General features: G+C 40.7%; 1 protein-coding gene across 1 annotated transcript; it reads right to left on the reverse strand.

Moving 5' to 3' along the window:
- Positions 1–1,981: 1,981 nt before the first annotated feature.
- flii (FLII actin remodeling protein) lies at positions 1,982–15,717 on the reverse strand. Its single transcript, XM_077619782.1, has 31 exons — positions 15,510–15,717; positions 12,830–12,940; positions 12,447–12,518; positions 11,749–11,829; positions 10,836–11,083; positions 10,532–10,635; positions 10,274–10,449; positions 10,053–10,210; positions 9,881–9,965; positions 8,882–9,029; positions 8,619–8,752; positions 7,858–7,965; positions 7,666–7,770; positions 7,384–7,563; positions 7,225–7,307; positions 7,069–7,143; positions 6,856–6,939; positions 6,521–6,692; positions 6,331–6,438; positions 5,966–6,157; positions 5,351–5,449; positions 5,178–5,267; positions 4,968–5,107; positions 4,071–4,284; positions 3,855–4,009; positions 3,729–3,789; positions 3,533–3,661; positions 3,125–3,231; positions 2,946–3,051; positions 2,815–2,880; positions 1,982–2,741 (listed from the first exon to the last, which is right to left on the reverse strand). Exons 1-31 carry the CDS (start codon positions 15,570–15,572, stop codon positions 2,607–2,609), a joined length of 3,789 nt encoding a protein of 1,262 aa, XP_077475908.1. The 5' UTR covers positions 15,573–15,717; the 3' UTR covers positions 1,982–2,606.
- Between the last annotated feature and the right edge of the window lie 43 nt (positions 15,718–15,760).

Consider the following 15,760-nt stretch of genomic DNA (forward strand, 5'->3'; position numbering starts at 1 on the left):
GTTACGCGTGTCAATATATTATCCTGGTTGCAGAAATGATATTTTTTGGCTACCAGTCTTACATATTGCTCCTTTAAATTTACTTAATAGATCTGCTAGCCCTGTTTATCGTATGGGTGAGTTTGGGACTCAGTTTTAAAGAGCTGAAGAGGAAAAGGATTGGGACTAAGGATGGAAATCTCTGCCACCAGAGTTTGAATTTGAGACTGATTTTTAGAAAAATCCAGCCATAAAACAATTCAGTTACATAAAATTCATTTGCAACATACAGGAGAAGCAATCGATGCCAGTCTCATTTCATTAGACACCCAGGCAATCAAGTTAGGTTATATGGGTTATACTCACTTTTCAGCTCATGTGACAGACTTAAGGTTACTGGTGTCATCCTGCCACGAGAAAAAAGCATTGCTAAGACGTCATCAGTGAGTATGATGACTGATAGTACATCAAATGTTGGTCACAGCATGTTGTAATCATTGAATGAAAATGAGGTGGACATGTGTAAGATAAGATGACAAACCAATCTTATTTGGTAGACCATACAAATCGCCATTATTCACTGCACGATTGGAACTGGATGATGAGGCTAATCTGGCTGACTACATAAAAAGACAACAATAGATCGGCAGAGTTTTGCAAAGAAAAGGCAACCGTTGACAATCAACATTAAGCGCGAAATAATTGAAAAATAGAGTGGTGTACGTGTCACCGAGCTTGCTCGGCAATACGAGAGGAATATACGTCAACCATATCCACCATCCTTAAGCAGAAGGACACAATTAAGGAGAAGAGGCCTTCCAAAGGACTGACTATAATTTCCCACCGGCGCAGTGACATTCATGACGAGATGGAGAGCCTTATTTTATTGTGGATAAAAGGTAGTTCCAATTCGAAAGCCGCGGTGGAATTTATCATGACATTTGCCTCGATTATCACCCAGGAAAGTTACAACGAAGTGGCAAGAGTTTTCGGATTTTGTAGAAAAGAGGCACCTTGACAAGCTGGCAAGTGGTCGCGTGTTATCGTATTGTGATGACATTTGTGCGTGTCATTTTCAAAATATTTTGAAGGGAAGGCAAAAACAAACAACTCTTGATGCGTTCGTTTTGAAGACTCCGGGTGAACGTGCGGGTGTTGTCAACCCGTTACAAAGGTAAAAAAAGATTAAAACAAAATTAGAATTCAGTTTTGTGTAAAGTTACATTAAACGTACGTTTGAGTGTCTGTATATATTAATCCAAGTTAATTTAAATTTGTTTGTTCCGTTACGAGTGCGTTATCGTGGAAAGATAACCCCCCCCACTCCCCTTTCTTTCTGTCCCTCTCTGTAACCTCTGCGAAATCCGCCCAATTTTAGTTATATTAAACACATTTTAGTTCTATTAAACCACTCGTTATTTATTACTTTATCAATATATGGCGAATTAGAACAAATAAAAATGTTTTTCCAATCCAATATCCTGTTTTTGGTGTTTTTTCAGAGGGTTGGAACGAATTAATTTGTTTTTAGTTCATTTCAATGGGAAACGTTCGCTCGAGTTACAAGAAGCTCGACATACGAACTCAGTCCCGGAACGGATTAAGAGCGTATGTCGAGGTACCACTGTAAAGAAGAAGCACTAGCACGACCCAAAGTGGGAACGTCCATACCAAGTGTTGCTGACCAACCAGCAGACATGAAAATAGCCGAGAGTGGGATGTGGATCCACCTTTTGCACTGTAGGAAGGTTCTCTCAGTTGAAACATTTGAGGAGACAGGTGAAAGTGTTTCAATTGAGACTAAACCTTCTTACAAAGGGTTAAAATAAACGACCAGAAAGAGAAACTACAATGGGAAACAGAAGGAGCCAGTCAACACAAGAACGGCCTCTATGCAAACAGGCCATGCGTCCCACGATCATTGTTTGAAGTAATTGAGCCATGGGAGGAGCCATGTCTCAACAGGAGGGATAGTATAATCCCAGAGGTCTCCAAATCTACTTAAAAAAAAGAAAAAAATATTTTTTGCAGAAACTGTCTCACCTGCTGTAGACACAACTCTCAAGACAATGAACGACCCAAGCACGGAACAAGGCAAACAGGGACATATCCCTTCAAGGTTCTGAACATGGATTTCATCGAACTGAACCAAAGTGGCACATACAAGTACTGTCTGGTGATCATTGACCATGTGGGTTGAGATATGCCCATCCAAGAAAGCTGACGCCATGGCAGTCGCAAAAGCCATATGCAACAGGAAAACTCAGACTCAGAAAAACCATGTAAGACACAGGAAAACCATGGCCAGAATGCCTAAACCTGGTAGAAACATACATGAGAATCATTCCAACAGCACAGGGATGCACACCATTTGAGGCAGACCCTTCCACTTGCCAATGTGGGGGAAAGATCTGGTGGTGGAGGAGAGAGGAGAAGCGGATTGTCTCACTCCTGCAGTCTGGTAATAAACCTATTTCCTTTAAATTGGTCTAACTCTTTCTGTGCCTGTTCATGAAGCTGTTTTACAGACCCAACAACATGGATTGCTTCTCCCTGGTGGCAAAGATTCACTTCCATACGGGAGACCTTACAGTGGAGGCAGTTGGGAGCTGGATGCGAGTGAAAGTCTACGCTGGGGAAGTTTTGAAATCCCCCCAGGCATGAAAGCAACGCGTGAAGCAGTGCGGTTCGTTCCCTTTGCGCACCAAACGCAGTTTTCTGGGGTGCTGCGTTTCTTTGGAGCGCATGTGCTGGATGTATACCTGCAAAAGAGCGGGAATGGATGAAAAAAAATAAAGACTATTTGTTAGGACAAAAGTTGACTTTCTTACTGACCTGACAAGCTTTGAGACTCAGTTTGATCTCCACCTGGCTCGTCTGAGTACCGACCCACATGTACACCTGGTGGTGACCATTTAGCGGGGTCAAACTTGATCTGATAACCACGACCTTTAACCGATTCCTACCTCTTTGCCGTTATCTAGCAACATGATGTCGTCATCAGCCAAGTCGTCCTGGCAAAAATCGGAGCACTTCTCAGAAACGGAGAAATACCCTTTCTCGTTGGAACACCTGAAAAGAAAAGAAAAATGTGGTCGCAGAGAAACTGGTCATCTTGTGTAACGTGACTATGGCATCAACTTGCCTGAAGAGACGAGCATATTTCATGTAATCTGCATCCTCGTCGTACTCATTCTGAGCACCGATGCCGACCCAGAAGAAGTTTTCTGGTTCCTCGCCCTCGTTGATGACCTAGAACAGGAAATGGACGTTGTGAGTTTCAAGGAAACACGATATGCACTTCTTGTTTCTCTTTAACCAATTTTCATAAATTGAGAACCCTGAAGTAACCATGATTTACTGCCTGTAATCGTTCGATTGCTACCATCCCTCCCAGTGATAAAGGATTGGACTTCTAGTGCCGTCACTGGCAGCCAATGAATTAAAAATCAACACCCTAGTGGCGACAAAACATCAGCCTGTCGATTGGTTTTAAGTTAAACATTACCGCGCACTTTGCCAGCATAATTCTCCAATATTGCCGTTGTACTACCTGCTTGCTGTAAGTGTCGTCAAACATGCTGTTCATGATGTCCTCGGCCAGCTTGGCCTCGTCAGGGTCTGCGGCTCGGCCCACCCAAGTGTAAACTATACCCTGGTTGTCAGTGCTCTCAAAGGGCACCTGCAAATGAGGACGCTCGGTTATTGTCTGCGCTCCGTGTCTCACGCACGGATGAGACAAAACCCACTTTGAGAATGAAGCAGAACTCAGAGTTGAGATTGCTCGAGTCCGTTCCGATCTGGATGGTTCTGAAGGAAAGACGCCACGTTTCAGTCGGAATCCAAAATCTTTTCCATGTTAAAATGAAGGCTACCTGGTGCAAAGCGCACTCCCGTTGGTGCGGATGTGGTACAGAGAAGGCTGAGCCGAGTCAATTTTCTGCTTTCTCTTCCCTTTGTGGATGATGAACTTCCTCTTGAAATGAGACAAGAACTTGATGTTCTCCTGCTGCTGGGTCATGCGCACCACCTGAAGGAGGAGACACGAGATGATTAATCGCCATCTTTCTTCTGTAGCATGCAGACGTTACCTTCAGTTTCCCCGGAAAGAGGCTTTCAAACTTCTTCTGCAGGGAAAAGGTGAAGGTGAGCCAGCCCATGTTGGAGGCTTGTCGGCCCTGCCAGAAATACACCACGCACTGGAAGTCTTCTTCCGGCTGCTTGTCCACCTCATCCTCTTTTCCTTTGTCTTCACCATCTTTCTTTGCCTCGTCGTCGTCTTCGTATTCCACAGGCACCCAATATCTGACAAAGCAAAGCGTAGGGAGATGGTTATTTGCTGCGTTGAGACCAGATGCGCTATGCCCGTCGCCAAATGCCGTTTTGTGTTCATATCGACCTTGCATGTTCTTTCTGGGCCGTATAATTTTAGTACTATTAAAACACTAGTTATTTGTTACTTTGTTAATAGATGGCGAATTAAAAAAAATAAAATGTTTTTCCAATCCAATATCCTGTCTTGGGTGTTTTTTCAGACGGTTGGAATAAATTAATTTGTTTTTAGTTCATTTCTATGGGAAACATTCGTTCGAGTTACGAGAATATCGACAGACGAGCTCAGTCCCGCAACACATTAAGCTCGTATCTCGAGGTACCACTGTATACTGATAATCGGCATAGGTATAAAACCCACTCGGATTGATTTCTAATTCTCGTAGTCCTACTTTTATTGACTGGATGTTAAGGAAGGTTCCGGCAATTGCAGTCACACGAATTAGTAAACATATTTGATTGGCTGCTTCGTCGCTGAAATATCAACTCGGCCCTCTTTTCTGCTGTGCGAAAATTCACTAGCATCAGCACTTGTCCCTCCATGCGTGATTACACTGACTTTCTATGGGACCCCATCAGTCAAAAAAAACCACGAGATCTGAATGCAGCAATACAGTTAACACCTCTTATGTGCCAATTAGGCGTTAAGGCAATACCTGCAGAGGAAGACGTAGCAATCCTGCGTATAAAAGTGACCAAATTCCTCCTCGGGAAGACGAGCAAACTTTTTGCCCTCCAGTACAAATCCCTCCATTCCATCCAAGTCCTCGTTCCACTCCTCCATCAGCTGTTCTGCCTGCACATACCAAGGACAATTCACTCATTTGAGGCTGTCTTTTTGCAAACAAGCAGTGAGTGTGTAAGACCTCGGTGAGAGGCATAGCCGGCTGCCTTGGAAGGAAGAGCGCCGTGAGGTCGGCTTTCATTTGGTCTTTCTGCTCCGTGTCTTTCTTCACCTGACAGGACAGACCAACAACTCGTCAACCAAAGCGAACATCTACACTAAGATAAATGTGCATCGTCATCTCTTATCGGTCACCTTGCCCTGCAGGTTATCGTTCTGCTGCACTGTCTCTGCAGCTCTGGTGTAGTCCACCTTCAGCACGTCGTCCCAGTTCTTGAACTTTGACTTAAACACCTGTCAGAGAGGAAAGGAAAAAATGTTAAAAGTCCAAGTCATTTACCGTATTTTCTCGCATATAAGCTGTATTTGTAACAAAAAAATGATAACGGAATCAAGGGTGCGCACAAGACTTACAGCGTTGCTATACTCTTTTTCACTAGTGGATGTCGACAAATTAACATTTACTATTTGTTGGTTATTTTCTGTTTTGCAGTAAGAAAACAACCATTACTAGATGAATTAGCATTAAAAAAACGTTTTACAATAATTCATCTAGTAAAGGTTGTTTTCTTACTGCAAAACAAAAAATAACCAACAAATAATAAATGTTAATTTGCCGACATCCACTGGTGAAAAAGAGTATAGCAATGCTCATACAGCACTACTATTGTGAATGCTCATCTTTCTTGGCCATATGGGGCTATCGCCCTTCTCAGCCCAAATGGTTTTGAGCTCTAACGACGTCAATGGCTGCAAATGAGTTTAAAGGTCAGTTGGTCAAGTCAATGTTACGATATTCAAATGCGTTACCTGGCATTCAGTGCCTTCCAAGTTTCGGGTGACACATGCGTGTTTTGGCCGGTGCAGCATGGAGCATATCTCCTGACCCAGTTTTAAGGCGGCGGCTCGGACGAGTCGGGGAGATTTCCTCCCGATCCAGATGAACACATCAGACCAACAATCTAGGATGTACACGCACTTGGTGTCCAGCAGTGACTGCAGCTGAGGGAGGAGGAGAATGTAGAAGTTGATGAGAGTTGGGTGGATTGGAAGTAGGTCACAAGGAAAATGGGCGTTAGTGTATAATACTTCCGAAATATACTTTTTGACTTTGTGCACATTATCTGGGATTAACTGTAAACCCGTTCTAGCTGATCTAAAAAGAAATGACATACCAGTCTTAGCTCTGGTAGCGTGTCCAGTTGGATCTTGTGGTCTTTGTGCTCCACAGAAAGTTTGTAGTTTATCTGAGGAAGCTCCAGATAGCCAAGACCCAAACCCACCTACGTGACAACACGAACAATGCACTCACTTGTTAGTAATTTAAATAAGGGGCTTGATTTGTGCCACAAATCCACTTTATACCTTGTAGAGTTTGGGTCTGATGGGTGAGAAGTCATCTGGTACGTGCTTCTTGATCTCCTCAGGTTGTCCTCCCAGCTGTTCCCAGAAATTCGGAGGCTCCTGGTTCTGCCGCAGAGTTGTGATTTCTGCCTTCCCCTTGCGTTCATTCTTATTAATCTTCTCTGCAAATAACCTGAACGGAATAAAGATTGAACCGACTACTGAGGATTTATTTCCTTTTCAAGACTAATTTAAACTCGCAATTAACTCCTGGACTTGAAGAATAGATGGGGGCAAATAGGTTGGCTGAATAAATTGTCACCGATAAATACGTAATACCATCATTATCCCCTGACCTGGCCTTTGTGGTGCCACTCAGCGTAGCATTGCCACCTCTCCAGACAAAGATTTCCATTCCAATGTCCAATAGGAACACAAAGCTGCCGAACATAGAGAAGAAAAAAATCACTACACTTATAAATTACCAGTAATACAACAGTCCTATGGAAATTGACAACTACTTAAATTGTGAGTAGAGTGCAAATAAATAATAGAAAAAGGCGAGTCACCGTGGATCAAGTGAGGAAGACTTCGCCGGTACAGACTCTAGTCGGATGTTTTTCTTGCCGTAAACTCTGTATAGCCTGATAACACACAAACATTTGTAGTTCAAAGACAACTACAGAAATAGGATTACAAATAGATGAACAATTAGAATAGACTACCTAACAGAATGGTGTGTGTCCTCCACAGTGTAAAATCCACTGGCAGTGCCTCCCTCAATGTATGATATCTCATTGTTGAACACCTGAGGATGAGGCGATAACTTGTTTAAAGTTGCAAGAGGAAGGTGCATCATGCACGAAAAAGTCCATTTGACATACTTCACTAAACTCCTCGCTCTCGTCTCCCATCTCTTCCCTTATTGTCCTGCACTCGGCACCAAGGAAATTCCTAAGGTTGACAGCATGGATGGCAGAGCCGGCTTTCTTATCTAGGGTGGCTGCCTGGCCAATCCAGTAGTATATCTGCCAGGTCAGTGCTCCATTGTCATCTAAAAATGTCTACAGTCAAGAGAGCAAGAGGGTAATTTATGCTTCGGCTGGACCATACACTGACTACTATTACTCTGTACTGCTAGATGTACATAACTGATGGCGGGTTACCTTGAGGACAATATAGCAGTCTGCCTCGTAAAATTTCCCCTGGAACGTTTCGTCCACTGGCATGGGAACAAAGTTTTCAATTTGCCACACGCTGACGCCTGGAACCTAGAGTGAGGTGGGGACATGCTTACTGTGCATTTGGGACACCAAATGAGGGCAATAATATTTAGCTGGTTTGACCAAGAACATTACCTGCCCCGCATCATCCATAAAGAACTCGGAGTAGTCTAAATGAGGCTTTTCTAGACTCTGATCCCAACGTCGAACCTTTAAATCTGCGTATTTCAAATCGCCATTTTCCTGAATCAAAAGGTGAAAAGTAATCATTCTTTACTAAACTGAAACACACTTCTCATTTCATGTCAGTGCTTTATTGTCCCAGTGAATATTTTTGGTAATTTAAAAAAATCCTAACCTCATAGCGAGCTGGTATCCAAGTGAAGTCCCCTACCCCACAATATTAATATTTGGGATTGAGGTGAAGCCAATGTGACACCATTCCTATCAACTTATACGTTTTCCCCATATTTCATGTTTTTTGATCACTTCAAAGTGTACGAAATTTTATACATTTTTTTTAAAATACGTTTTTTGTAAAAACGATCGTTTTTACGAAAAAAATATGCAAAAGAAGGGAATAGACATCATATATTATAGGTAAATTGCAATATTTGGAAGCATAAGATTTTATGCTTCCTGTATCGGGCATCCAACGGATTTAAAAAAATGTTACTAATTTTTTTTTTATAAACTTAACATTAATTAAAACAGAATCACACTTTATTTTATTTTAATTCTGATTAACATATTTCCTGTCATTGACAAGGATAGATGCCCAATTTGTATTAACTATGAGGATTGGCTGTGAAAAATTATTTCACAGCTCCATTGACAGGGCTAGATATCGAATACATTTTGACTGGGAGGGACAAATTAACAAATGATTCCCTCACCTCCAGGTTCTTTTTTTCTTGTGCGACATCACTCATGCCCTTCAAGACCTGTTTAGTGGCCTGATCGTCTTGGGAACAATCCTTCCTCCTCCTGAGCCTCATCTTTCTTGCCAGGGGATCTTTAGAGCTCGCCCCTGAAGACATACAATAAGAGAAACTAAATTTGAGTTGTCAAATAATTAGATTTTTTTTTCAGATTGTAGTTTTCAGAATCAAGTAGTCACATTAGTGAACAAATAAAACACATTGACACATGCACCCACCCTCTCCGGCAGCCGCGACAGTGGCAGGCGAGGCTCCAGCCAGTCGCAACTGGTTCTGCAAGGAGAAGTCGATATTGTACCACTCGGCTCCCCTGTCAACCGGTTTTGGAGGCATCACCAGGTTGGGGTTCTCCCGTACATCCAGGACCTAAAAAGATGGATATGAATATATATATAGTCATACCTCTACTTATGAATGCCCCATGGTATGAAATTTTCAGGTTATGAAACATTTTGAGATGCAAATGAGTGCCACAAGATACGAAAATGTCAATACATTTCTTGTATCCGTTATTTTATTTTGAAATTGTCGCATTGCTTCTTGCTTGACAATTTCACTACACTCTTTTGGGCGCTCATTTACATTTAAACTACAGCTCTAATTATTATATTTTCAACTTACAAAAAAAGTTCTGGAACCAATTGATGTCGTAATCAGAGGTACAACTGTATATACATGCTGATTGTGAAATTTAAATAATTTGCAAGGATGTGACATTTAATGCAATAATTAAAGCACATATTATACATTTTTGAACCAAGTTAAAATAGTTTTCCATTATCCAAGCTCGCTATGTGAAAGTTTCCATGCTTTTTTTGCCGTATGATAAGTATAGCACCTGCCACAAGGATAACTTTGTTGGAAGTCTCCAATGTCTATTGTAAATTAAATGAATCTATCTCTCAAACATAGGGTCACATGACCCGCATTACATTTTGGGGACACGCTACTGAAGCCACGCCTGAGGGCTTTATATTGCTGCAGTTTGGCATACTGTCCTTGGAATGTGGAAAAGTTATAATACATAACTGCTCATTTTAACTTGTTTTGGGGATGAAGGCCCAAACAAAAAAGTACAGGACCATCAGTCGACAATACCATATATTCAGGTTAAATAATATATTATGGTGAAACCATAATATAGGTTCTTTAAATTCAATCAGAAAGTGTAAATGACGGCACTAGTCTCAATAGTCTTCTAGTGGGCTTTGTGGTACCTCTAAGTCAGTAAGGAAATGGATGGCTTCTGGCAGTGTCACAAGACGGTTTTTATTCAGCACAAGTTTCTTCAGCATGCCACATCTACACAGAAAAACCAAAAATCACCTTGTTGCATGTTTGATACTCATGCGTGCAGTGTAACCAAAATGTTTAATCTCCTATACTCACCTACAAAGTCCCTCAGGAATCAGTTCCAGGTTGTTGTTTGCTGCCATGAACTCTGTAAGATTGGATAATTTACCCATGCCAGGCGGAACACCATCAAAGTCCAGCTTGTTGGAGTTCATGTACAGCTTTTTCAATTTGGCCAGCTTACAAATGGCAGACTAAATGGAAAAATATATCATTAAAAAAAGTATATAAACAACCAAACAAACAAAAATCCTTACAGGCAATGAGGTGAGGATGTTGCGGCTAAGGTTGAGTGTTTCGAGTTGGGTCCACTGGTCGATACAGAGCGACAGTTCCGATATCTGATTACTACTCAAGTTGAGTCTTTTCAAACTTCCCAGTGAATAGAGGCACTCTGGCACCCGAGTCAGGTCATTACAAGACAGGTCGACATCTATGAGAAAAGCCAGAGTTGACATCAGAATCACAAATGACTGGCCATTGATGAAAACATACAGCAGGGAAAAATGTGTCACCTGCTAAATTCACCAGACCCTCTAGGGTTGTGGGCATATTGCTCTGTGTTCTTTGGGTGTTCCTCAGGTGAAGAGTTTGTAATGCCACCATGGCTGGCAGCTGTCTGCTTCCACAGATGTATAAGAAAAATAAAAAAAACAAAAAACACATCAACAAAATGCCAAAGGCTGACTGTTAACTTTCTAATTTGAACAAATTCTGAGCACTTAAGTGTCTCATTCATGAAAATATTTATGATCGGCTTGTCATTCCTTTGCATTAAAAAAATCAAAAAACTTAACAACAGAATTCTAGCCTTTTTACCGCAACTGTGCATGCATCAGCGGGTTGTTGTTTAGAATGAGCGTCTGCAAATGAACGAGGCGTCTCATCTGGGGTGGCAGGCTGTCTAGTTTGTTGTCACTAAGGTCCAGATACAGCAGGTCTGTCAGATTAATGAACAGCTGGTTGGGGATTGAGTCGATGCCATTGTGACTCAGGTTGAGCACCAGCATATTGCGGCTGTTTTCCAGGTCAACGGGGACCTCTGTCAGCTGATTGTAACTCAGGTCCTATGAGTTAAGGAAATGAATTAGTGATAGGACTAAAAGTTTAAAAATAAAGTACCGTATTTTCTTGCATATAAGCCGCACCCTTAAAACTGCCTTAAAAATTGTTGAATTTTACAATTTCTCGCGTACAAGCTGCCCCGATTCACAATTTTCACCTTCGTGATTTTAATAGGGAGTACATATGTGTTACTTTGAAGGGAAAATCTTGAGAAAAATCATCACACGTGGTATTTCTGAGATACTGTATAAATCAAAAGCAGAGTATTAGGGTCAATATCATAACTTAGCAATTCATCCAGTAAATTACCGATTGAAATAGTATAAAACTGTTTTTTTTTTAATACTAATTCATCAAGTAATGGTTGTTTTCTTACTGCAAAACAGAAAATAACCAACAAATAGTAAATGTTAATTTGCCGACATCTATTGGTGAAAAAGAGTATACCACCACTGTAAGCCTTGTGCACATAAGCTGTACCCTTGATTAAGTCATCGTTTTTTAGTTACAGATACGGCTTATATGCGAGAAAATACGGTATATGTGGAGCCTTAAAACATTATTGCAGCTTGTTGGTATGTGCGAGGGTCAATCCAAGGTGTGCGCAAGTAATACGCAAGTTCAGTTACATTTGGCTGTGCACAAAAGTAGAAAATTGTATGTATACCAGCACAGAGAGGTCATCAAGCTGAAAGATGTCATCTGGAACTCCTGAGTTTTTTAGGTTGTTTCCACGGGCAACAACAGCCTGTACAAGGCAAAACATTTTTTTTCTTATTACATACAATGACAAGGAGATTCCCATCCTACCAGCTGCACAAGAGGTCAAACTACACAATGCATGAGGTCACTGATATTGTAACATAACTTATAGAACTTTGCATTCTTTGGCTCATTGTGATTTTGTGTGACATAGAGTTCCCCAGAATGGCGGGAAGAGTCTGATGACATGGAACTGCTAATGGAAAAGTTGTAACATTTTTAGTAGAAGATGAATAGAATGTAGAGGCCACTCAGCTGAATTCAGAAATTATGTGAACAGACAATGTGGGAAAGGAAAAACAATCTTTTTGCCTCAAAGCTTTTATCAAGTAAATTGCAGTTTAATCTACTGTTGTTAACCACTGTTTCAACTTGTTTACTAGTTTTAATTGGAAAACATTCTACAGTCGTTAACACAACTACACAAGGTATGAAAGGAAAATAAATGCTACTCATCCACTGTGGGGTGAAAAATAGTTTTAATAAGGAAACGTGTACATTCTAGAATATATTACAATGACAAAGGCATTTTTAGTTTGCTGCAACAAATTAGTTTTGATCTCTGACTTCCCACTGTAAGTTAGATTGTGCACGTTTATTTACCCTCAGGTTGGGCAAGCTAGAGAGCTCTCCATGTAATGTGGTCAAGCTATTGTGGCTCACAGAAAGATGTTCCTGTGGAAAAAAAGGAGTAAAAACACAAAACTCAACAACAAAATAAATTAAAACAATGAAAATACAAGACTGCACTGAATAAGTACGTTTATTTATTTACCTACTCAACAAAAGCGACTTCTCACTGTGAAAACCAACTAATTGCTTTGGCCAAACTAATCCTATCAGAGATACAGTGCATTTAAACAGAAAGAGATTACTCAATTACATTTCTACATAGGCCTAGTGATGCAATCTTTTCCTGTTCACCTAGACTCTAGGTCCTAGTGTTATTTCCAAACAAGTGTGTGCTCAATGTAATTCTTTCTTACCAGCTTCTGCAGAGAGGACAACTCCTCTGGGAGGTAACACAGTCCTGTCCTGTTCAATTTGAGCCATCGCAGACTGCTCATGCATTTGACATGCTCAGGAAAATATCCTCCCTGTAAGGTATAGTGGATATTTGATGATATATGCGTCCGGTCCACGGTGAACATTCACAAGGTCGAACACAAGTAAGCACGCCAAGACAGATGAGTGAGATTTTGACGCTTCTGCAGGAGAGCACGGAGGGAGAACAGACAGAGTTACTCTGCGTAAGACTCAGGTCAATCTTCGACTGCTTCCGTTCTCCAATCTCCGACGACTCTCCTTCTGCATCAACTGTTTAATTAGGGCAAGATTGCGTGACATACAAATTCTCTATGACAAAGGACATACAAATTCTCTAAGACAAAGATGTAGCAGGGCTGTGACACTGACGAAGGCTGTGACACAGATTGAAGGCTGTGACACGTATTTAAACATTCTTTGTTTACTTAAAATTATTTGACAATATGCACCAAATACTTAAAAATAGGATGGATATCATAAATAATCAATAAATAAGTGATACATAATAATTTATCTATTTATTATTACTTATTTATTTGTCTGTTTGCTTATTGTTATTAGTGCACTACGTGGTGAACCTTTAAATCTCATTATACTTGTGTAATGACAGTAAAAGCATTGTATTTAACCCAATCTACAAAATATAAAAGTACCTGTTCTAAATAAATACATTTTTAAAAAAATCTAGTAAAAATAATCATCTTAAGCTAATGTTAAAACCAACAACGCATAATGTGTCCTGTGCTTAACACATTTATTAGACCATGACACAAAAATAATGACAAAGAATGGAAACGACAAGATTTAGGCTTCTGTGATTCTGAATTTTAAGGACAAGGCAGCTATGTGCACTAGGCATGGGAACCTTTTGGTACCTCCTGATAAGATGATAACTCTTATCTCACAAGCTGGTCATCCAACAATTATAGATACATGGTTTAGGAAGCCCGGTGGGCGAGTGGTTAACGCGTTGGCATCACAGTTCTGGGGTTGAGGTTACCTCCCACATCCCCAAAACATGCGTAATAGGCTGTTTGAACGCTCTAAATTGTCCCTAAATTTGAGTGCGAATGTGAATGGACATCCGTTTTCTTGTGCCCTGCGAGTGGTTGGCCACCAATTCAGGGTGTTTCCCGCCTGGTGCCCAAAGTTAGCTAGGATATGCTCCAGCACCCCACGACTCTTGTGAGGATAAACAGTTTGGAAAATGAATGAATGGTTTGGGAAATAAATATGATATAATAATAGGCTATTTCTAAGTGCAATGATAAAGCATATTTATTTCTTTGCACTGTCAGGGACAATCGCTGTTCACTTCCTCACAGACTAAGAATATTTCAGTCTAACATTTCTATAAATAAATTCAGCAACACCATTTTTTTTTTTACAAGCTTGGTATGATAATAGGGCGGCCCGGCGGATGAGTGGGTAGCGCGTCGGCCCCACAGTGGTGGACCCGGGTTCAAATCCAGGTCCGTCCACCTGTGTGGAGTTTGCATGTTCTCCCCGGGCCTGCGTGGGTTTTCTCCAGGTACTCTGGTTTCCTCCCACATTCCAAAGACATGCATGCTAGGCTGATTGGACATTCTAAATTGCCCTTAGGTATGAGTGTGAACGTGAATGGTTGTTTGTCTCCTTGTGCCCTGGTGATTGGCTGGCCACTAATTCAGGGTGTTCCCCACCACTGGCCCGAAGTCAGCTGGGATGGGCTCCAGCACCCCCCACAACCCTAGCAATAAAGCAGTTCAGAAAATGAGTTGAGATGGAATGATAATATATGAGTGCCATTGGCGTGCACATCGGTGTCAAAGGCAAACAATTACTTTAGATACTTTATTTTAGTGGAATTTTTTTTGCAGCAACATTTTGCTTATTTTACTAAATAGTGACGTGTTTTTAAAGATACATATATCTAACTCTTGGCAGGAGCATATCGATAACCTGTAAGGATACAAAGTATTGCCATATATCACCATATTGATATATTGTCACAACACTAATAAGCATATATGGATGTACGTGGTCATAATACTTCATGGTATTACGGCAAACATAATAAAAATATTTAAAGTGGACTTAATAAATGCGTATATTATATATTTAAAGTGGACTTAATAAATGCGTATATTTTATATTTAAAGTGGACTTAATAAATGCGTATATTATATATTTAAAGTGGATTTCATAAATGCGTATATTATACGTATAAAGGCTAGATGTCGTCATAGCCAAACTATGAAGACATAAATTCGTTCACTGAAATCATCAATAGTGTTGTTCCAAGTTATCTTGATGAGTTTATTCTTATTTGTTAGAGAATGAGTTGTTGAACTTTGAAACGAACTGAATCGAGTAATCCACTGTAAGAACAACTCTGAACAAAGGCATGATTAGTAAGATACCTGTCCAATTTTCTTCATATTTGCGTCGCGATGTTACCAAATTGCTTTAAATGTACTCTGTCATGTTAAATATCTGAAAACTGGCTAACGCCCAGCTAGTACAGAGGAGCTAAGCTAGTGTTTAGGTATTTATTCCGTTTGGCGTTCAGTCCCGCTGGATCGTATTAGCCAATTCTACAAACAGTTAGGTAATAAAAATAATCAGGCAAATTCTTACTTTAAAGTCGTTCCCACTCAGGTCTACCCCCCTTATAAAGGGAAGAACTCCGGTGGCAGCCATTTTTGCTGGGTGATGTCAGCTGCTCACTGCTCAGCCTTCGCTAGGCTATTTTAGTGCAGCTGTCACTGTTTGGGCTCGGCGTCTCCTTCTTTGTATATTAAAGGGGAAACTCGGCCTTATTCGTCCATTACCGCCCCCATTTTGTGAAAAATATTACCCTAAAATGATAAGCAGACAGCGTCACTTAG

Source organism: Stigmatopora argus, chromosome 14 (genome assembly GCF_051989625.1).
Source record: "Stigmatopora argus isolate UIUO_Sarg chromosome 14, RoL_Sarg_1.0, whole genome shotgun sequence".
NCBI lineage: Eukaryota > Metazoa > Chordata > Actinopteri > Syngnathiformes > Syngnathidae > Stigmatopora > Stigmatopora argus.

Coding starts and splice junctions, on each gene's coding strand:
- flii (XM_077619782.1), bottom strand. CDS start 15,572: ATGGCTGCCACCGGAGTTCTTCCCTTTATAAGGGGGGTAGACCTGAGT. Junction 9,966..10,052: donor ATTCCTGAGGGACTTTGTAG/GTGAGTATAGGA, acceptor TTTTCTGTGTAG/ATGTGGCATGCTGAAGAAAC. Junction 4,285..4,967: donor TGCTACGTCTTCCTCTGCAG/GTATTGCCTTAA, acceptor TTGCTTTGTCAG/ATATTGGGTGCCTGTGGAAT.